At 40.8% G+C, this 22,206-nt stretch overlaps 1 protein-coding gene across 4 annotated transcripts; it reads left to right on the top strand.

Moving 5' to 3' along the window:
- Positions 1-1,148: 1,148 nt before the first annotated feature.
- MTFR2 (mitochondrial fission regulator 2) lies at positions 1,149-17,052 on the top strand. 4 transcript variants are annotated; one of them, XM_043456857.1, is made up of 8 exons: positions 1,149-1,473; positions 2,876-2,988; positions 8,394-8,498; positions 8,979-9,091; positions 10,308-10,543; positions 12,023-12,377; positions 15,002-15,189; positions 16,161-17,052. In XM_043456857.1, the coding sequence occupies exons 2-7, from the start codon at positions 2,926-2,928 to the stop codon at positions 15,186-15,188; spliced, it is 1,059 nt and encodes a 352-aa protein (XP_043312792.1). In that variant the 5' UTR covers positions 1,149-1,473; positions 2,876-2,925; the 3' UTR covers position 15,189; positions 16,161-17,052. The 4 variants fall into 4 exon arrangements, with proteins under 4 accessions (XP_043312792.1, XP_043312790.1, XP_043312791.1 ...); XM_043456855.1 differs by having other exon boundaries at positions 1,149-2,029; XM_043456856.1 differs by having other exon boundaries at positions 1,149-2,096.
- Positions 17,053-22,206: the final 5,154 nt, after the last annotated feature.

Raw genomic sequence — 22,206 nt, 5'->3', positions numbered from 1 at the left:
GACATTCATGGAAGGTGTAGCATTTGACCTGGGCCCATCTTGCACTTGGATCAGTTGAGTTCTATTAATAGTGCAGCCTGAAGGAGGTGTTAGTACTACTGGTTTTCCTTCTCATTCTTTCAAAGGATATTTTGCCTTTTGGCCCTATTGTGTGCTGTTTGATACCAGATTGGAAAGAGGAAGTTACAAGATCATGATTTATTTGCTGATCCATTTATTTCCTGTTAGATTTGTCCAGCAGCCCTCTCCTGCTCCCTTCATCCTATCTAGCTTATACTACTGGGCCTATGACTTTAAGCACTATTGTTCTGCCAGTTTCTTAGTGTCAAATCATTCTTGGTATCTGTTTTCTCTTAAGCATATAGAAGAATTTTACTCAACAAACTCTTAATTGAATGCTCATCAAATATACCAGGTATTCCTCTAAAATGCTGGAGATGCAGCATGGGTCAAGACAGAGTTCCTGTTCTGGAGTTTAGTTTGGCAGTAGGTAGAGCATAAATACTACATGGTCTGAGTACTGTAAAGAAAAATAAATCACGAAAAGAGAATGGAGACATGCTATTTATATGGTGTTCAGAGAAACCTCAGGTCTCCACTAGAATGTAACTTCCAGGAGGGTAAGGATCTTAGCTACCTTGCTAATTGCATTATCTGTGGTCAGAATGATGCCTTGCACATAGTAGACATCCAGTGTTAGCTGAATGAATACATGTTGTGGACACAGAGAAATTTGTTGGAAAATTCTCCCACTTAAAAATTGTGTTGGTCAGCAGGAGACAATCTTAAATTATTAAGTTACTCCAATGCATTTCATGCTGAAATATGAAAAGCAGGAGCTGTAGTGTCTCATAAAGCCCATTAACTTAAGATCAGAACTGAAAATTGAGATATCAACTGCCAGGACTTGGTCATCGCTTAACCATCATCGGCTAGACCAGGTCAGCATACGTCTCATATTTGATAGCCTAGATAACCTGGAGCATTTCATGAATGCTGCAGATTTCTCGGTGACAGTGTTTAAGCACCTGCTAATCCCTTAAACATAAACAGGGCTTCCCTGGTGGCTCAGTCGGTAAAGCGTCTGCCTTCAATGCGGGAGACCTGGGTTCGATCCCTGGGTCGGGAAGATCCCCTGGAGAAGGAAATGGCAACCCACTCCAGTACTGGAATTGCCTGAAAAATCCCACGGATGGAGAAGCCTGGTAGGGCACAGTCCATGGGATCGCAAAGAGTCGAACATGACTGAGCAACTTCACTGGTTCACTAGTCCCATAAACAACAGATGTTCGCTGAATGGACGAATGATTAAACAATAAATCGCGACACTCCACGACAAGCGTACTTGGGAGAGGGGTCTGTATGTAGAGGACGACACACTTTCCCTGCGATGATCTGTACGGGGCACGAACTCGGGATCGTGAGCCTGGCCCAGAGGCCATAAGATTCCACAACGCCAGGCTTCCTACGCAGGTATTTGACAGCGCCGGGGAAACCTAGAGACACGTTCTGAGCATGCGTCGCCATTTTGAGCTATCTGCCACGCCCACCCGTTGACTCTAAGCTTCCATTGGCTGCCCCGCTGAAGGCCCGCCTTCTTGAGGGAAAAGGACATTCTGTGGGTCTAAATAACCTTCCGTAACCAATCACAAGCAGCGATCTAAAGGTTTGTCCAATGACATCGGGCTTGGGTCAAGGCCCGCGGAGTTTAATTTTCGTCCTGGGACGCGGAAGTAGCGGTCAGGTCTAAGTCGCAGGCTGAGTGTCGCACTGGAGGAAGGCCGAGTCTTCATCCCGGTTACCCCGCCTGGGTGAGGGGCTTCAGGGACAATTCCTGGGCCAGTGGAGGTGTTTCCGCCCGTGGCAGACAAGCCGGGGCGCGAGTGCGGGCACGTGTGGACCTCTAAGCGCTCCTGAATCTGGACGAGAGCACGCCTGGCCTCGTCCTCTGCGGATTCCGCCGCGAGGTTCCTTAATGACTGCAGCTTAAAGTTCCCGCGGTTGCCAGGAGGCTGGGCTTCGGAGGAAGGTGAGCCAGGCGACGGCGCTCACCGAGCGGAGAGACCCCGAGGCGGCTTGGGGCCAAAGGGAGTGACGTAAGCCGGAACTAGTCTCGGTCTGTTACTTAGTAGTTGGGTGACCAAGTCACGTCACCTGTCTGGGCTTCATACTCCTTATCTTTAGAATGAGCGAGGAGAGATGGGTGGTGCGCCGATAGTCCGTAAGGAAGTGTTATTATTCCTTTTGTTTGGTCAAAGTCTCTAGTCGGCCGCCTGCCTGCCCTCGAGGAAGGGCTGATCTCATCCCTGCTTAGTCTCAGCCGTAGCTTTCGGAGGGAGGCGAAGCTTTCGGCTCTCGCTGTTGCAACTAAATTGAAGGCTTCCTGCTAAGTTTCCAGCCTATCCTTGATTGATATTTATTAACTAGGTGGCGCGGTGGTAAAGAATCCGCCTGCTGATGCAGGAGATGTGAGTTCGATCCCTGGGCTGGGAAGATCCCCTGAAGGAGCCTATGGCAACCCAGTATTCTTACCTGGAAAATTCCATGGAAGGAGGAGCCTGGTGGGCTACAGTCCACGGGATCTCAAAGAGTTGGACACGACTGAGCAGCTGAGCGCTGCGTCCCTTAAGAGGTTCAAAAAATCCTATGAATTTTTAATGCAACTTAACTGATAAATTGAAGTTTTTTTTGTTTTTGTTTTTTAACCCAGCCCTTCCCCATTCCCCCATTCCTCTTTTTCTCTCCTCACCTCAAAATAATGCTGGCCAGAAAGATTAGTTTCATTGATGGTGTAATGTGTAACGAAGGCTTTTTTGTTTGTGTGTGCAGCAGTTATTTATCAAGAGTAATGTTTTCTTATTTTTTTCCCCTTAAGGTATCAAGAAACAATGTTTCTTTGAATTTGCTTCTGTATTTGCCTCATCAATGTCATTCATATTGAGTATCTTACGAGAGATGCTGGAATATTTTGGTGTTCCCATAAACCAGGTAAATGGTTTTTAATGGATTTGAATGAACCTGTTGTATTTGGAGTCTTATTTTGGAAGTGATTTATATGTCAACATTCAAGGCAAAATTGTTATTTCTGTATAAGGTGTAACAAAGGCAAGTTTGCAATAGTGTAGCTTTGATAATTTGAGTTAAAAAAAGGATATGATTATTAGGAACCTATTTACTTGAAGGGTCAAAAGCTGATGAAAGATCGAAACCAAGCAAAAGATAGACATGACGAAGTGAAAGACAGACATGACCCTCGTAGATAAAATATTTAAAAAATTCTAGTGGTTTTATTTAAGGTAATGTGAACCTGAAACTAACACAACATTGTCAGTCAACTGTCAGCCAGTCAGTCAGTTCAGTCGCTCAGTCATGTCCAATTCTGCGACCCCATGAACTGCAGCACGCCAGGCCTCCTTGTCCATCACCAACTCCCGGAGTCCACCCAGACCCATGTCCATTGAGTCGATGATGCCATCCAACCATCTTATCCTCTGTTGTCCCCTTCTCCTCCTGCCTTCAATCTTTCCCAGCATCAGGGGCTTTTCAAATGAGTCAGCTCTTCGCATCAGGTGGCCAAAGTACTGGAGTTTCAGCTTCAACATCAGTCCTTAATAAAAAGTTGAAAAAAAAGTGTTTGACATTTGTTATAGAATGATGAGTTATATATTTCAGCAAATTCAGGAGAAAGGTTGACTTAGGTGTGAGAATCGTAAATCAGATTTTGTCTACTTACTGAGAAGCTATGACATCTAAGATCTAAGACAATATGCATGGTTCTGGAGGTGATGCAGAGTAGCAACGCATCTTTCTTGTGTTCATTATTCTTATAGTGTGAGATATGAGAAACATATACATATAGCTATAAGAGTACATATAAGACAAAATAATAAAGGGGCATACAGAAAGTGGGCAAATTGTTGCTATTTGGTGTGGTGAATTAGAATAGTCAAGGATAAATAAAGGATTTTGAACAAAAGTAAGTTGAAGAACGATGGAGCCATTAATAAAAATGGACAGCTCAGTATGAGGAACTACTTTCTCCTAGGGAGATAAGGTAAATCTGTTGGAATATATAAATACAAATATCTTGCAGATAATTAGATATGTGGTTCTGGGTGTAGGAAAGAAAAGAGATTGAGATTTGGAGTTATCTGTGTACTTCTGTTATTTGATGATAGAGGATGTCCATCACAAAGCATTTTGAATTTCAGAATTGGGGAGGTTAAAAATAACAAAGACCAAGTGGTAGCTGAAGACTTGCTAATCCATAGTTGCTGCTGGTTGGTTATCAGATTACCGGTGGCGTTAGGGGTTTCTGCAGGGGGAGAGTGGCAGCCGAGCTGTAGCAGTTTGAAGAATGGTCCAGGAAGGAAAGTGGCTTCAGCAGTCTTCAGTGTTAGAGGCAACTTTGTGTTTGTAAGCATTTTATCCTTAATCATAGAAAAAAATTAAGATACAAGTGAGAGAACGATTGAGCAGTGCCCTGGAGAAAGTAGTTGGTCAGGGAACAGAAGTAAATAAGGCCTTGGAAGGAAGAAGGATGCTCAAAAGTAGAATAAAAGTCTCAAAATAATGCCATTTGCAGCAACATGGATGCAATTCGAGATTATCATACTAAGTGAAGTAAGTCAGAAAGAGAAAGACAAATATCATGTGATCTCACTTATAAGTGGAATCTAAAATATGGTATAAATGAGCCTATCTACAAAACAGACTCACAGATATGAAGAACAGACTTGTGTTTGCCAAGGGATCGGGAGAGGGAAGGAAGAACTGGGAGTTTGGGATGAGCAAATGTAAAGTATTATATGTAGGATGGATAAAGACGATCACACTGTTTAGTGGCACAGGGAACTATATTCAGTATCCTGTGATAAGCCATAATGGAAAAGAATATAAAAAAGGAATGTCTGCGTGTAACTGAGTCACTTTGTTGTATAGCAGAGGTTGACACAACATTGTGGATCAACTATACTTTAACTAAAAAAAACTAATAAAATTTCAAACAGCACCATCAAAAAAGAGTAGAATTAAAGTGAGAGATGGTGGAGAGATTTTATATGGAGAGAAATGAAAGGTGAAGTATGTTATATCAGTCACTGGTTTTCTGAAGAGCAGAGGCAAGACCACTTGCAGATAATGGAAATGGTAGCCTTGGGGATTTCAGAGATGGGCAATTGCTCTGGGTGACACAGTAGTGAACAAAACATGTTATGAAGAGGTTGCAGAATACCCAGCGGAAGTTGTCTTTCTAAATGTTATTTTCTTATTTTTTTTTCTCTAGCTAAGAGTAGTTCATCTACTCTTAGATGAATGGGGTGGTTCATCCATTAGTAACACAAGAACAGTATCAAAAGAATGAACCATTTTGGGGTAATAATGAACATATCATCACTATGAACACAGCTAGTGGAGGTGATGGAATTCCAATTGAGTTATTTCAAATCCTAAATGATGATGCTGTGAAAGTGCTGCACTCAATATGTCAGCAAATTTGGAAAACTCAGCAGTGGCCACAGGCCTGGAAAAGGTCAGTGTTCATTCCAGTCCCAAAGAAAGGCAATACCAAAGAATGTTCAAACTACCGCACAATTGCACTCATCTCACACGCTGGTAAAGTAATGCTCAAAACTCTCCAAGCCAGGGTTCAGCAATACATGAACCATGAACTTCCAGATGTTTGAGCTGGTTTTAGAAAAGGCAGAGGAACCAGAGATCAAATTGCCAACATCCACTGGATCATTGAAAAAGCAAGAGAGTTTCAGAAAAACGTCTATTTCTGCTTTATTGACTATGCCAAAGCCTTTGACTGTGTGGATCACAATAAACTGGAAAATTCCGAAAGAGATGGGAATACCAGACCACCTGACCTGCCTCTTGAGAAACCTGTATGCAGGTCAGGAAGCAACAGCTAGAACTGGACATGGAACAACAGACTGGTTCCAAATAGAAAAAGGAGTAGGTCAAGCCTGTATATTGTCACCTGCTTATTTAACTTATATGCAGAGTACATCATGAGAAATGCTGGGCTGGAGGAAGCACAAGCTGGAATCAAGATTGCAGGGAGAAATATCAATAACCTCAGATATGCAGATGACACCACCCTTATGGCAGAAAGTGAAGAGGAACTAAAGAGCCTCTTGATGAAAGTGAAAGAGGAGAGTGAAAAAGTTGGCTTAAAGCTCAACATTCAGAAAAACTAAGATCACGGCATCCGGTCCCATCACTTCATGGCAAATAGATGGGGAAACAGTGGAAATAGTGTCAGACTTTATTTTTCTGGGCTCCAAAATCAGTGCAGATGGTGATTGCAACCATGAAATTAGAAGATGCTTACTCCTTGGAAGGAAAGTTATGACCAACCTAGACAGCATATTAAAAAGCAGAGACATTACTTTGTCAACAAAGGTCCATCTAGTCAAGGCTATGGTTTTTCCAGTGGTCATGTATGGATGTGAGAGTTGAACTATAAAGAAAGCTGAGCGCTGAAGAATTGATGCTTTTGAACTGTGGTGTTGGAGAAGACTCTTGAGAGTCTCTTGGACTGCAAGGAGATCCAACCAGTCCATCCTAAAGGAGATCAATCCTGAATGTTCATTGGAAGGACTGATGTTGAAGCTGAAACTCCAATACTTTGGCCACCTGATGCGAAGAGCTGACTCATTTGAAAAGCGCCTGATGCTGGCAAAGATTGAGGGCAGGAGGAAAAGGGGACGATGGAAGATGAGATGGCTGGATGGCATCAGCGACACAATGGACATGATTTTGGGTGGACTCCGGGAGTGGTGATGGACAGGGAGGCCTGGTGTGCTGTGGTTCACGGGGTTGCAGAGTCGGACACGACTGAGCGACTGCACTGATCTGAACTGAACATATCATGGAAACAACTTGATAATCCCTACTTAGTAGGACAGTCAGTGAAGTTAGTTGGAGGGTGCCAGAGCAGGAATATAAGAGGGAGGTGAAATCATAGGAGTGGTGAAGATGGTTAGTGGCAATGAAGGAATGAGAGAGAAGGACAGAAGTTTGGCAGGATGGGAATTGCAGAGCAAGACATTCACATTAACCAAGAATTACATGACTGTGTGTGACAATAGTGGCCGTCACTGTAGTGAAGTGTCTAGGCCTGTGGTTCTTAGCAAGGGTGCACCTGTGAGTGATCTGCAGAACCACAGAGATAATAATGTTAATTAAGTCGGGCATCTGTATCATAGGCTGTACTGATCAGTGTGGTTGTCACTTTTAAATACTTGAAATGTCTAAGTTGAGATCTGTTACAGGTATAAAATATACAATGGATTTTGAAGATTTAGTCTGAAAAAAATAATGTATTATAAAATAATGTCATTGTTTTTAAAAAATATTGATTTCACATTGACATAATATGCATATATGAATTAAATACATTAAGTAAATTAATTAACCTTGTCTCTTTCTACTCTTCAAATGTAGCTACTAGAAAGTTGTATGAGCTGTTTGTATGTTTTGGATATTATCCAGTTGTTGGTTGCAAATGTTTTGTAGGTTGTCTTTTTGTTTTGTTTATGGTTTTCATGTGGTGCAAAAGCTTCTGAATTTGATTAGATCCTGTTTGTTTGTTTTTGCTTTTATTTCTTTTGCCTTAGGAGACCAATCTGAGAAAATATTGCTAGAATTTATGTCTGAGAATATTTTGCCTATGTTCTGTTCTATGAGTTTATGGTATCATATCTTATGTTTAGGTCTTTAAATCATTTTGAGTTTATTGTTATGCGTGGTGTAAGGGAGTGTTCTAATTTCACTGATTTGCATGTAGCTGTGCATCTTTCCAACACAACTTGCTGAAGAGACTGTCTTTTCTCCATTGTATATGCTTGCCTCCCATATCATAGGTTAATTGATCGTGCATGGGTGGGTTTATTTCTGGGCTCTCTGTTCTGTTCTATTGATCTACATGTCTGTTTTTGTGCCAATACCACAGTAAGTAAAGCATTCTTAAATTGTCTAGGGCATGATTTATTTATTCACCTCTTTAAAGGAAATTACATGAATATACTCTGTATTACTTCATTGCTTGAGAAATTGACATTGTCAATTTTTAAAAATTAATAAAGTTCCCCAGGATATTTGGTCATTATCAGAAATAAAAGGAAATGAATTTGTGGTGCTTTCGCAGAAGATCTTCCTGGAATGTGCTTATGTTAACTTCCCCCCTCTGCTGAACTCCCCTGTACCCTTGCTTTTTAAAAAGTACATGTGAATAGTTTGATTCTTTGAAGAAAATAATTTAAAAGCATGCTATTCTATATTTAAAAAAAAATGCTATTCTATCTTTAACATTTGTTCTTTTCATAAACAGTATAAACATGCTCAATATAGTACTACTTTTTAAATAGTGATTTATGTTTAAATAGGTTTTACACATTTGGGAAAACAAAGACTATGGATCAGCTCGGAGTATTGTTCGTATCATTGGGAAATTTCTTCCTTTAGAACCTTGTCCCAGGCCTAATTTTGAGGTAAGTCAGTCAACGTGTATTATTTAAGTACCATGTATAAAAATTTCTATAGGGAAATAGGGACATAGACTGGAACAGAAGAAGAAATGTTTCCTGCAAACCAGAAACCTGTAGCTTATCTTGGGAACAGGTGATTTCACCTGTGTTTTTGTCTTTATTACTTTAAATAATTATATCCCAAGATTGGCAGATGTGAAGAAATCCGAGTCGTTTCTTTGATTTTTTTAGTCTGTGTTTTATGTTGGATGACATTCCTGGGGAGAGAACGGCGCCACACGCTCAGACTTTAGAACTGGGTTTTCCTGAGTCCTTTTGCTTGCGAACAGGTGTATGGTTTTCTCTTGCATATCCTTTTTCCTTTGCACACTTGTGAAATTTTCACACTTGTGGAGTTTAACTTATGTCAGTGGTTTCCACAGGCGTGTGTCTCGCCCTGACTGCCCGCAGAACTCTGACTTTCTTTTCCCTTTTTCCCTTTAGCTGGTTCCGCTCTTGAACTCTATGGACCCAGCTAACTGTGGATCTGTAGTTCCGTCTTTTGCTGACGTTTGGTGTGTGGCACATGATGAGGAAGCCAATTATCTCAGATTTCGGTAATTTTTCTACATATCTTGCAAAAGTGGGGTGTGGGCTACAATCTGAATTCTTGCCCGTGTCGAAGTGTGTTCAGACTAAGTGAGCCTTTTCATTTATTTTGTGTATCTCTAGTACGCTGAGTCCTACTAATGTCTTCATGATAAGGATGACTGGTGTTTTTTCTCATTTTTGGCTTGTTTTTCTTAATGCACGTTTAAACCTGACCCAGGCCTATGAAGGAATGATATTAAAAGGATTTGAAGATCACCACATTCATTTTTAGGAGAAAGCTCTTTCCTGTATACTAAATACTGGATTTTTTTAAAAAAATTATTTATTTCTGGCTACTCCAGGTCTTTGTTGCTTTATGTGGGCTTTCTCTAGTTGTAGTGCAGGGGCTCCTAATTGTGGTAGCCTCTTGTTGCAGAGCGTGGGCTTGGTGAATTGCATCTTGTGGGCCCTAGAGCACAGGCTTCGTAGTTGTGCACAATCTTATTTGCCCTTCGGCAAGGGGAATCTTCCTGACCAGGGATCGAACTCGTGTTCCCTGCATTGGCAGGCAAATTCTTAACCACTGGATCACCAGGGAAGTCCAATACTAGATCTATTTTGTTTTATATAGTAAGCCAAAATTTACATAGTGTTTACTATGTACCAGGCAATGATGTTAAATATATTTCATCATTTGAATGTTTTACTGCTTGGGAATACTAGGGCATTCAGATACAGGCTGTAAGTACAATAAAGGTCAATTATTCAAAAATTTCTGCTTAAATTTATTCTATGTAAAGCTGGTTTATAAATTTTCAAAAAATTAGAGCATTTACCCCAATTTAACATGGAATCCTTTCATGCCTTATATTCCAGCTATGTAGAATTTCTGAATAAATTAACTTCATTTCTAAATAAATCCATTTGTACTATTTGACATTAATAGAACAGTTATAGGATAATTATTTTTGGTTTACAGTTTGAAAGCAAGATGTGTCCCTTTATTCACTGATCACTTTTGGTCACCTGCTAAAGGCAACATTCTGTTCTGGGTATTGAGAATACAAAGTTGTGTAAGATACTGTTTGTCCGCAGTGAGTCTACAGACAGTTACAAAGTAAAGAGTGCTATTCTGATTTTGTTGTGGTGTTTTTGTTCTTTGACTGAAAGAAATTATTTCTCTTAGAAAATTTTCCCTCCTCCATCTCTCTCTTTCCATTTTTTCCTTCATTCTACCCATAGAAATACTACATGGAAAAATGAAGAAGAGGAGAAAATTGCATCTTTTCATCCTTTGCAACTAGTTGAAGGTCCATTGACACCTGCTTTAAGGCATAACAAACCAAGAGAAAATGATTGGCCTGAAAGTGAAACTGCAATTAAAAAGATAGCTGCCCTTGAAGATGAGCTAGCTTTTCTTCGCTCTCAGATTGCCACAATTGTGGGACGGCAAGAACTGGGGAACAGTACAAAAGCTGGTAAGTAACGTTGGGTTTTCGTTTTGGTTGGATAATATTCCTCCAGTGTTTAAGTCAGTGCGGTTCTAAGTAAGAAAAGAGTGTTTGCTGCTAATGTATCTTCTGGATGATATGGAATATGAAGGGATGTTGCATGTGTGTGTGTGTATGTATATATATATATATAAACACTGATGTTTATTAAGAATAAATTAAGATGCATTTGTAGTGACCGGAATGGCTTTGGTTTAAAGAAGAGCTAGCTATGCTGCCAAAGATGGTAGTTTTATATTTAAAAGCCGATTTTCTAAGTACAGTTGTCCCTCAGCATTTTGGTTCTAGGACCCCTGTGGCCACCAAAATCCAAGGATGCTTACGTCCCTTATATAAGATGGCATGGCATATTTGTATATGACCTGTCACATCCTCCATCTTCCTCTGTACTTTAAATCATCTCTCATTACTTATAATACCTAATAAAATGCAAATCATTGTAAATACAATGGAATTGCTATGTAAATGGTTGTTAGTGCGTGGCAGGTCAAGTTTGGCTTTTTGAAACTATTCTGGAATTTTTAAAAAAAATATTTTCAATCAGCAGTTTTTTGAGTCTACAGATGTAGAGGATATGGCTGAGGATATGGATGGACAACTATAAGCTTTTCTAAGTCTTTAGAAAAGCGATGGAAATTTAAGCAGAGGGATGCATTAATTTGAGAGAAGAGTATAGGTTTGAGGTTCATATATTTGTCGTTTGAAGTTATTGCTGCTATACTTCTGTCAAATCTAGGTGAATACTGTTTTCTAGATGATTCTTTCTAAAAGTTTTAGAGATGTGACTTGCTTTAAATAAAATATACATACACACACCATATCTGTATGTATGTAGAAACGTCTATATAAACACACATATGATTTGTTTATAACCCATATTTATATAGTATTATAGATTTATAATTTATATGAAAGACTATATAGTATATGTTACCATAGAATAAAAAATGAGATTAGATATACACTTTTTAAAAAGTAGTCATGTTACATATGATTTTAGGAGCAAATCTGTTGTGAAAAATTTAAGTATTTGGTACCCATCTTAGGCTCTTGCCTAGAAATATGTGCCTGGATGTTTACGGTATCATCATAGAGTGAATATATCAGTTCGTGTGTTTCTAGCCACAAGCTGTTGATTGTGTTTTAGTTTTTGTAAACTGAGGATGAAATTTATATTGTAACTGAAAACATTTTTTACTTTCTCTTTGAAATGCATTCTCTCCCTTCCCCCTACACAAAGAATCCTAGTTGGTGTAAAAAGAAATCTACTATTTGCTTGACTGTTCCAGAAATTGCTAAGCAGATGGGGTTGATTCTCCTTCTTGGCCACCATGTCATTATTTTGATAGCATTATAGAAATTGTTCCTATTTTGATTCTAATTAGTGTTACATGTTATGTCGGAGACAGTTTTGCATCATTTTTCAACAGACTAAATTTTCTCTAGGTTTCTTGGACTTGAATGACAGGCCTAGTGGTTTTGGACAAAAGCCATCATCAGGGGCTACTCAACTCAATGTCAAAGAAGATTCATTTTCAAGTTCAGTGCTTCCTTCTTCTCTTCCTCCACCACCGCCTCCTCAGATTTCTTCTGTACAGCCTCCATGTTCTTCTCTCAAGAAAATAGCATCTAATAATATTTGTGCATCAGATAATTCAGCAACTGAAGTGAAAAATCTGCAACCAGATGCTAGGAAGACCAATTATAGTCATCATTCAAAACACCAGAAAAATGAAGATATTCCAAACATGTTGGATGTTCTAAAGGATATGAATAAGGTTAAACTACGTGCTATTGAAAGGTGTGTTGTCATAATTTGCAAAATGAACCAAAATTTTATCAGTGGTATTTAAAGAAATTATTTTATCAAACTAAACATATGTAAGTCTTCTCTTTGATTCTTCTTCACCCTAAATACTGCTCCCAGAGAGAATCATTTTCAAATTTTTGTGACTCTCCTAGTGTCTTATCTTCATATTTTTGAAACAACATTGTACTTTTGCTATTTTTTGGTATTTTAGTTATATTTACTGGAATTGTTAGAAATCTGAAATACATTCTCTTAGACGTTCTACCTCCTAACACACATGTACACATTCACTTCTTATTACATCTTCCCAATATGGTTAAGTCACAGTCTAAAATCCATGTTCAGAATTTATATCCTTATTATAATAGTAATCATTCACAGGAAAGCAGTTTCATATACTACAATTACATTTTATTTGTTAACTAATTTTATTTTTTATGGCAGTTAACTGTTGCCTCTCTGAATTCCCCCCAGACCCTGGGAATCCCCTCTTGGAGCCCCCTGTCCTTCTCTGACCTTACTTGTGGTCCTAAGCCTGCTGCACTGTTATCCTCAGGATTTCCTTTGTCATCATGGGCATCCTGTTTGTCCGGTGCTGCATCACCTGTTTCCTGGGTGTTCCGTCTTCTGTAGCTTCCTGAGGAATGCATAAAAGCTAAATTATTTTAAGATCTTGTGTATCTGAAACTTTTTTTTATTCTCACACTTGCTAGTTTGGCTGGATATATAATTGGCAGAAAATCATTTTTCCTCAGAATTTTGAAGACATTATCTCATTTCTAGCTCTCAGTGTTCCTGTTGCAAGGTTAATGTCATTTTAATTCCTGATACTATATATGAAACCTGTTTCCTTATTCTTGAAGCATTTGAGATCTTCTCTTTGATCCTAATGTTCTCAAAATTCATGACGATGAGCCCTGGAGTGTTCTTTTAAAATTTCTCACGCTGAGCACTTATGGACTCAATCAGTTGTCCCTTATTTTTGAAAATTTCTTAAAATATTTTTCTGATACGTCTCCTATTTTTTCCCTTTTCTTGAAACTCCTATTAGAAGTTTGAATGCCAGAATTATTTGTCTTATCTTCATATCTTTCCTCTACTGATTTCTTTCTCTTTGCTTTTTTATTATACTTCTAAAGAAAATCCTTTTCAGTTCTTCTATGTGTTTTTCCTGTTATAATTTTTTGAGGGGGAAGGCCACACTCAAATCTATATACCCTCAATTGTCCTCACTGCCACCTTTCACTTTAAGCCACCATTTTATATAATTTGGACTTTGGCAGTGACCTCTTAACTGGTCACTCTCTTTTCATTCTTGCCTCCTTGTCCATTCTCCGTATATGAATAATGACCAGAGTGATCTTTAAAAATTGAAGTCAGATCATGCCATTCCCCTGCTGAAAATCCTTTGGTGGTTTTCACTGTGCTTAGAATGACATCTTGACACCTTGCTGTGGCCTGGATTCAGCCCTTGTGTCTCTGACATCCCGTCCTACTTCCCTTCTTTCTTCACTGCACTCCAGTTGTACCTGTTTTCCCTTTCTAACAGATGCCAGCCTCCTTTCTGATGCATCATTGGATGTTTACAGTAAAACTGACTGCTTGTCATTTCCTTAACAAGAATGGCAAATCCTTTAAGAGACTTATCCTCATCATCTCATCGAAAGTGCTTTATCCTAGCCACTATCACATTTCCCTCTTTTATTTATTTATTTTAAAAAATACTTATTTGGCTGCGCTGAGTCTTAGTTGCAGCATGCGAACTCTTAGTTGTGGCAATGGGATCTAGTTCCCTGACTGGGGCTCAAACCTGGGGCCCCTACATTGGGAGTGGGGAGTCTTAGCTACTGGACCACCAGGGAAGTCCTTCCCTCTTTTATTTTATTAACAGCACTAATTGCTGCCCCAGATGTTCTTGCTTACTTGTTCACTGATGAACTGCTGCCCCTAGAGTGTTCCATGGGAGCAGGATTACCTCTCTACCCCCAGAGTGTAAAAATGGAGCCTGGCAAAATAGTCAGCATTAAGACTGAATGAGTGAACAAACAGCCTGATGTTTTTCTTTTCATGAACTCCGTAGTCCTTTTAAAAGTTATTAAATATTTCTTTAAACTTTTCTACCCACTGGAGAATTAGAAAATAAAAAACCAAAGATGATATTTGATAAATCCCAGGTTCTAGCAGATGGTGGTAGAGCCCCATATGGTTTCTCAGCTTTCTGATTCCTAATCCATACATTTGTTATCCTAAGGCAAAACGTTCCAATCTATTGAAAACTGATTAGATTGTAGTACGTCATGCTTATATTTCTGCTGTATAATGCTTATATTTTTGCTATGCTTGTCAAGGCTTCTGTGCGCACTTGCTTCAGTTGTGTCCACCTCCTTGTGACCCCGCGGACTGGGACCTGCTAGCCTCCTCTGTCCAAAAGATTCTCCAGAATTCAGTCGGAGTGGGTTGCCTTGCCCTCCCCAGGGAATCTTCCTGACCCAGGGATCGAACCTGTCTCTTACATCTCCTGCACAGGCCGGCAGGTTCTTTACCACAAGTGCCACCTGGGAAGCTCTTAGTAAGGAACTTAATACACAAAGTTTTAAGTTATTCCATTTTTTTAGGTCTCCTGGAGGCAGACCCATTCATAAAAGGAAAAGAGAAGACTCACCTTGGGATCCAGTGTCTCTAATATCCCATGCACTTAAGCAGAAATTTGCATTCCAAGAAGAAGATTCCTTTGAGAAAGAAGATAATTGTTGGGAGTCTTCTCCATTTTCTAGTCCAGAAACTTCAAGGGTGCGCTTATAATGTAAGGTTAAATTTTCAGTTTTTCTCATGCATATTGTTCATGATGTATCTTTACCTTCAAATTCTTTTGAAGTAATTATGTGGACTGAGCCATAAAATTGTTTGTTGATATGGTGTGCTGTTAATGTTCTGGTTGTTTGTACTGACTTTCACTTACATGCTCATTTTAGCTTTTAGCATACTATGATGTTTTTTGAGATAAAACATTTGATTTGAAAAATACTTATGCATAAGTTTATCCTGGTTTATCCTGGACATGTGCTAACTTGACATTGCTGTCTATCACTGTCACCACCCAGTATGAACTGGGCGTCTGTAACTTTAAGAGGACCAGAAAGGAATGATGTAATAGATTCAACCTAACCATATTTAAATGTGAATACTCCCAGCATTTTTCCTGGTCACATGTAAAGACTGGATTATTTAGATAAATAGAATATTTATAATTGTGCTTAACAAAGCAAGTGAGATCATAATTATCTTCAATGACCATGCTCCCTGGACACTGAAACAAATTCACAATATATTTCAACTCTTAACCCTGAAGATTGCTCCTTACTTGAAGCCTCTTTGCTTTACTTCGGATATAACCCTAATTTGGGGGGTGGTTTCCCATCTCATCGTTTCGTTGAGGAAGTAAAGAGGATTAAGCCATGGGAACAAGGGTGGAGTGAAAGAGGGACAGAGTCTAACGTCCAGTGGGTGTCACTGGCTTGGCAGAGGAGGAGGGGCGGAAGCCGAAAAGCAGATGAGAACTCAGCGCAGCAGAGCAGGGGAGAGCTGTTCTCCTCTGTCAGTTCCGGGAGAACTGAGGTCTCACCTTCCGTGTCCTCAGCCCTGAGCGCTGTGCCTGACACATAGCCCGCTCTCAGACAACTACTTACTATTGAATGAGTTAAGCTTCAAAGGGTCATTTGGTGCTATTCTGTTTTTTACATCAGAATAATGTATTAAACATTTGCTTTATTTCAGTTTGGACCCCCGTCTCTCAAGTCAGAAGTATGTTGAACTGAAGGAAGAACCTACAAACCCAGCAGGTGTAGACCAAGCCATGAGCAACAGGGGCTGTGTCTACCCCTCGAAGGCAGGCCTGCAGAAGTATACCGACAAGCCTCTCCCTGCCTGTGAAAGGATCGCGACTCCTGTTAATGAATTTAAATGTAGTCCGTACACTGGGGTATGTTATGCAAAGGTCAGAAGGATGCTGACCTGTGTCTGGTTTTTATAAGATCCAACAGTTAACGGGCTACTGATGATAGTCAGGTGTATGGATCTTTTTCATTTTTTCCCACATATGTTAAGTTTATTAAAGCTGAATAAATACTTTGAATGATTTTCCTAAGAGCTAAATAGTAAACGATTTAATGTTTCTCATTTGAGAATGGTAAGACTTCATTATAAGGTAACAGAAACCATTTAGTGGATTAAGAAAGTAATGTAAACTAAGTCTGTATTGTACTACACAGCCGATGATGGTACATTTGGATTTTTAAAAAAGATTTCTTAAATCAGTTATGACTTGCTTATTTAAGCGTCTTTGACTCTTTTAAAGATTGGTAGTGATGTGGTCTACCTGGCCTCCAACAACTTGGAGATTTTCAAAGAATATAAACTTATAATTTTTTCACTAAGAGAGTCATACTTTGGATCATAGATTGAACCCTCCAAAACACTTGAGGTGATAAAGAATTATTCTTAGAAGCTGATTTTGATTGTTAAATGCTCAATTGTAGAAGTATTTAAAGAATCTTCCTGATAAGTTTTGCCTACACTTGCTATGTAAATATGTACACCTGTCATTTTATTTCCTTTGTTCTTTATTGTGCTCTGTTCCTTTGTAAGTAAATACACCTTTTTGAACTTGCTTGTGTTTTATAGCGCTTCAAATTCATGTTTTCTTCTCACTACACTTAGGAAGTCTGAACTTTTGGGGTGAAAGAGGGTTGTGTAGTTAGTTTCTTAGTCAATACGATGAAACACTTAAGTTTGGAATAGGTGTTTTTCCCCTCTGCCGTTACACTAATGTGTGTGGCAATTTCCATTTTTCCCTAGAAATGCATCTTAGGTTCCATTTGGATGGACTCAGCACCCACCCATTTTGGAAGCTCTCTCCTTTTAAAAAAGCCCGGTTTGCTTACCGTTTTCATGGTATGGTGGTTGAGAGTCGGCTGCCTGGTTATCTCCATTTCCGACCCCTTTCACCTGGCACCTTCCAGTTAGGCCTGGCTATGCTGCATTCATCTTACGACCATGAGGAATAGGCTTTGAGTCACAGAAATGTGAACCCTGACATCAGCGAGCTGTTGAACTAACACCAGCAAAAGCCATCTCCAGACTTCTTATTACATGAGAAAGATGAAAAAATATGCTGAGTGGGTTTTCTGTTATTTGCAGCCAAAAGCATTCATCGTGATACAGCAAGTGCACCAGTGTGGCCTTCGGACCCGCCTGTTACTCCCTCTGAGTGGTCTCCTGACACTTCTCAGCAGTTTGTTCTTGCTGTTGTTCCCGCCCCTCCTAGTCATTGTCCCCATTCTGCCTCTTCTCATCTTGTACTTGGAATTAGAGTCCCTCTTTCTCTGAAATAACTACTTTTTATCCCATAGGGCAGTCTTGCATTGCAGGAACATTTTGAAGATACTATTTTCTGCCAAGTGAGGTCTATTTCCTAAGAAACCTCAAGTTGGTTTTGGGGGAAGAGGGGCTTTTCTCTTCTACTTCAGAATGAATTTCCTGCTTGTCCAAAGCACATGTCAGCACTAGGATGCATCAGAATTGAATTGACCTTGGGCTCACCTCTATTTGCTTCCCTGGTGACTCAGACTTGCCTGCAATATGGGAGATCCAGGTTTGATCCCTGCATCTGGAAGATCCCTTGGAGAAAGTGCAGTTGCTGAGTCGTGTCCGACTCTTTGCGGCCCCATGGACTGGAGCCTACCAGGCTCCTCCATCCATGGGATTTTCCAGGCAAGAATACTGGAGTGGGTTGCCATTTTCTTCTCCAGGAGATCTTCCCGACCCAGGGATTGAACCCAGGTCTCCTGCATTGTAGGCAGACGCTTTACAGTCTGAGCCACCGGGGAAGTCTGGCAACCCACTCCAGTATTCTTGCCTGGAGAATTCCATGGACAGAGGAGCCTGGTGGGCTATACCGTGGGGTCGCAAAGGGTTGGACCAAGTGACTAACACCTCTATTTAGAAGGCTGACTTCCAATGTCCTGGGGAACACAAGTCCATGCCCTGAAACTCCCCTTTGGGAGGCCTTTTGAGTGGCCTACACTTGGGCTCCTTGTGACTTAATGTTGACTGTAGAATCTGTGAGGGTTTAGGCTTTCATCATGAATCTGTACGTTAGTTAATACCTAAGTGTTGTTTATAACATATTTTAAACTTGTCTAAACATATTGTCAATGTGGAATCTTTATCTTCTTGCAAGATATATAAACAAAAACTTACTTTCCTGACTCTGCGACATGAATCCTCCCACTTGGTCTTAAAGAGTCCCTCCTCTCCCCTTTTCCTCATATGCCTTAAACGAAGTTGTATTCTCTTTCTTGATTGGCTGGTAGTTAATCTGTATAGAAGAATTAAGGCATTTGACAAAGCATTCTAATACTATTTTATATTTGGCAAAAAATATTGGTTTTATAATATAGATTGCAGGAAGCTAATGCTGTTCAAAATCTTGACTGGTTGGACAGGCAGATGATAGTAGAGATTGTCAAGGCAGGGAGGGGAGATGGGACTTCCTAGGAGGATACATCAGCAACTGGAGGAGGCACTGGATTTGCAAATAGTGGCATGGGACCGTTATGGGTAGCGGTTACCAAAAGCCCTTGCTTTTACAATGAGAATGCAATTGTGCTTTGATTATGAAATTTATTTAAAAACTGGGTTGGGAGACAAGCCAATCATGCAAGTGTGAGATTTTTATATCAAAAGAGGGCTAGTGGGGGACTTCCCTGGTGGTCCAGTGGTTAAGAATCTGGCTTGCAGTGCAGGAGACGTGGTTTGATCCTTGGTCAGGGAACTAAGATCCCACATGCTGAGGGGCAACTAAACCCACACACTGCAGCTGCTGGGCCTGACAGCTCTAGAGCTCGTGTGACAACTAGAGAGTCCATGCGCTGCAACGAAAGATCCTGCGTGATGCAACAAAGATCTCTTGTGCTGCGGCTAAGACCTAATGCAGTTAAATAAATTAAAAAAAGAGGGCTATTGGGACTTCCCTGGTGGTCCAGTGGTTAAGAATTTGCTCTTTCATTGCAGGAGGCTCCAGTTCAGGGCCTGGTCAGGGGACTAAGATAACACAGGCTACGTGGTGAAGCCAAAACATACAAAAAATAAATTCATAATAATAATAAATCAAACACAAAACCAAAAAAGGGCTATTGCAGGTTGGGTCATCTGGGAGGCAGACTGTGAGATAGGGGTTAATGTGAAGAAATCTATCTGTGTTCTCAGGAACATACTCCCACTAGGGAAGGAAGTAGGATTGGGTGAGGGAGAAGCTGGGCTGAAATGTAGCCTCAGCAAGGGCCTCAGAGCACTCCAGAGGGAGCTCTGAAGCTGGAGTAGCCGTATGGGGCAGTCTCCCTAGGTGGTGCTAGTGGTGAAGAAGCTGCTCGCCAGTGCAGGAGACACAGGAGACGTGGGTTCCATCTCTGGGTTGTGTTGGGAAGATCCCCTGGAGGAGGGCATGGCTACCCGTTCCAGTATTCTTGCCTGGAGAATCCCATGGACAGAGGAGCCTGGTCAGACATGACTGAAGTGACTTAGCACACGTGCTTGTAGTCTGCCATTGCTCTGAGGGTGCCGGGTCTTTACGTCTTCACATTGACCCTACACTGATGAGTGCGGCATGACCTTGAGCAAAGCATCCTTCTTCAACCAAGGACATCCCCACAGAGGTTTGTCACAGTGGTGCATCACAGTCCATTAGCAGACTAGTCATCCACAGAAGACACGGGCTCCAAAAATGTTGCAGGGTCCAGCCTGCCTTCCACTGCCATTAGCCTTTGAGTAGTATTGACTGTCCAGAATTCCCAGTACCCATTACCCTGTCCTCCTTCTACTTATTTTCCTGAAAATGTTTGCATTTTAAAAACTGGTGTTGAGAATGCTTTTCTGTCTCCAAATATCCCCCTTCGAACCTACTCTGCTCCCCTCGGTTCCCGTGTAGGTAAGCTTTGGTTGGTCTTTCACAGCTTTGCCCTTTTCTTTTCATGGAAATAACTAGTTTTCAAGGACTCAGAAACATTAAACAGTTATCTCATTGTGTGGCTTTGGGAACCAATGGAAGAAATGCTGGAAATGTGCTGGGAGAACTGTGTTATTACCTCTTGGGCCCCGAGCTCCTTGACTATAAAATGAAGCAGGACATGCCCTGGGGTCTGATGTATGATATTAACATCCTCTGACTTACTTGGCTCAGGTGAAAAGAGACATAATCATAGCTCAGTTTGGTTAATCATAACTCAATTGGGTTTCCCTGATTGCTTAGCTGGTAAAGAATCCGCCTGCAATGCAGGAGACCCCGGTTCAATTCCTGGGTCGGGAGGATCCCCTGGAGAAGGACTAGGCTATCCACTCCAATATTCTTGGATTTCTCTTGTGGCTCAGCTGGTAAAGAATATGCCTGCAATGTAGGTTTCCTGGATTCAATCCCTGGGTTAGGAAGATCCCCTGGAGAAGGGAATAGCCACCCACCCCAGTATTCTTGCCTGGAGAATTCCATGGACTGTATAGTCCATAGGGTTGCAAAGAGTTGGACACGACTGAATGACTTTTACTTTCACAGCTCAATTTGGTTGCCATTTCAGTTTCTGTTCAGTTCAGTCGCTCAGGAGTTTGCAATGGGCTCATTGCGACCCCATGGACTGCAGCACGCCAGGCCTCCCTGTCCATCACCAACTCCCAGAGTTTTCTCAAACTCATGACCATTGAGTCGGTGATGCCATCCAACCATCTCATCCTCCGTCGGCCCCTTCTCTTCCTGCCTTCAATCTTTCCCAGCATCAGGTTCTTTTCAAATGAGTCAGTTCTTCGCATCAGGTTTTCTGTACTCTGTGCCAAATATTCTTACCAAGGAGATGTGGTTTTGGACTGGACACTGTGGGGAAATGGTCTGTGGGTCCCTAAGAACGTCTGTTATACTGCACTTGGGAGTGGGCTGTGATTTACCATTCAGATGAGAGCAAAGAGCTCTCATTTTGAATGGCATTGATATATCAGCTCCTGTTCCTTGTGCTTACCAAATATTGACTCTAACCCTTATAACAAGACAAGGTACTATTGTTTTCCTCATTTCACAGATGGGACCGAATGAACTCCCCCAGATTTCTATTGCTGGTAGGTGGCCAAATGGGATTTGAACACAGGCAGATGGGTTTGCAAACACACAGACACATACACATATATACATGCTTTTATAAAATACATATTTTTAACCCCTGGGAAAAATTGTCCATCTTGTAAATTTGTTTACTTATTTGTTTACACTTTGCCTTTTCCCTGAAAGTATTTAAGGCAGTTTACAAGGATGCATAAAACTTGGCAGAAAAACTTGAAAGGGAAAGAAGTTCAGACTGCAGTTTTCTATATTTGCCACAAGAGGGAAGTATAGTATTAGAGAGCACCTGTGTGCGACCCAAGTCGCTTCAGTTCTGTCCGACTCTTTGACCCTATGGACTGTAGCCCACCTGGCTCCTCTGTCCAGGGGATTCTCCAGGCAAGAACACTGGAGCGGGTTGCCATCCCCTTCCCCAGGGGATCTTCCCGACCCAGGGATCGAACCCACGTCTCTTGTGTCTCTTGCATTGGCAGGGAGTTCTTTACCTCTAGAGCTTGGGAAGCTACTAGCTGGTTATACCACGTGGATGTCAAATCTTTAGAAGTCACAAAATAGAGCCAGATTTTCATAACTTGCAAAAACAGCTTACTTTAAAGCATAATCATGAATTACAAATGACCATGGCTTTTATCAACCTGCGATTTATCATCAAACTAATTCAACTTT

This window comes from Cervus canadensis, chromosome 33 (assembly GCF_019320065.1).
Source record: "Cervus canadensis isolate Bull #8, Minnesota chromosome 33, ASM1932006v1, whole genome shotgun sequence".
Taxonomy (NCBI): Eukaryota; Metazoa; Chordata; class Mammalia; order Artiodactyla; family Cervidae; genus Cervus; species Cervus canadensis.
The sequence above is the reverse complement of the archived record's forward strand: the minus strand, read 5'-3'. Positions and strand labels throughout refer to the sequence as shown.

Bases quoted from the DNA above. Each gene is read 5' to 3' on its own strand.
- MTFR2 (XM_043456857.1), top strand. From the start codon at position 2,926: ATGTCATTCATATTGAGTATCTTACGAGAGATGCTGGAATATTTTGGT. The intron at 9,092-10,307 runs GTAATTTTTCTA...TTCTACCCATAG, and splicing joins GCCAATTATCTCAGATTTCG to AAATACTACATGGAAAAATG. The intron at 10,544-12,022 runs GTAAGTAACGTT...AATTTTCTCTAG, and splicing joins GGGGAACAGTACAAAAGCTG to GTTTCTTGGACTTGAATGAC.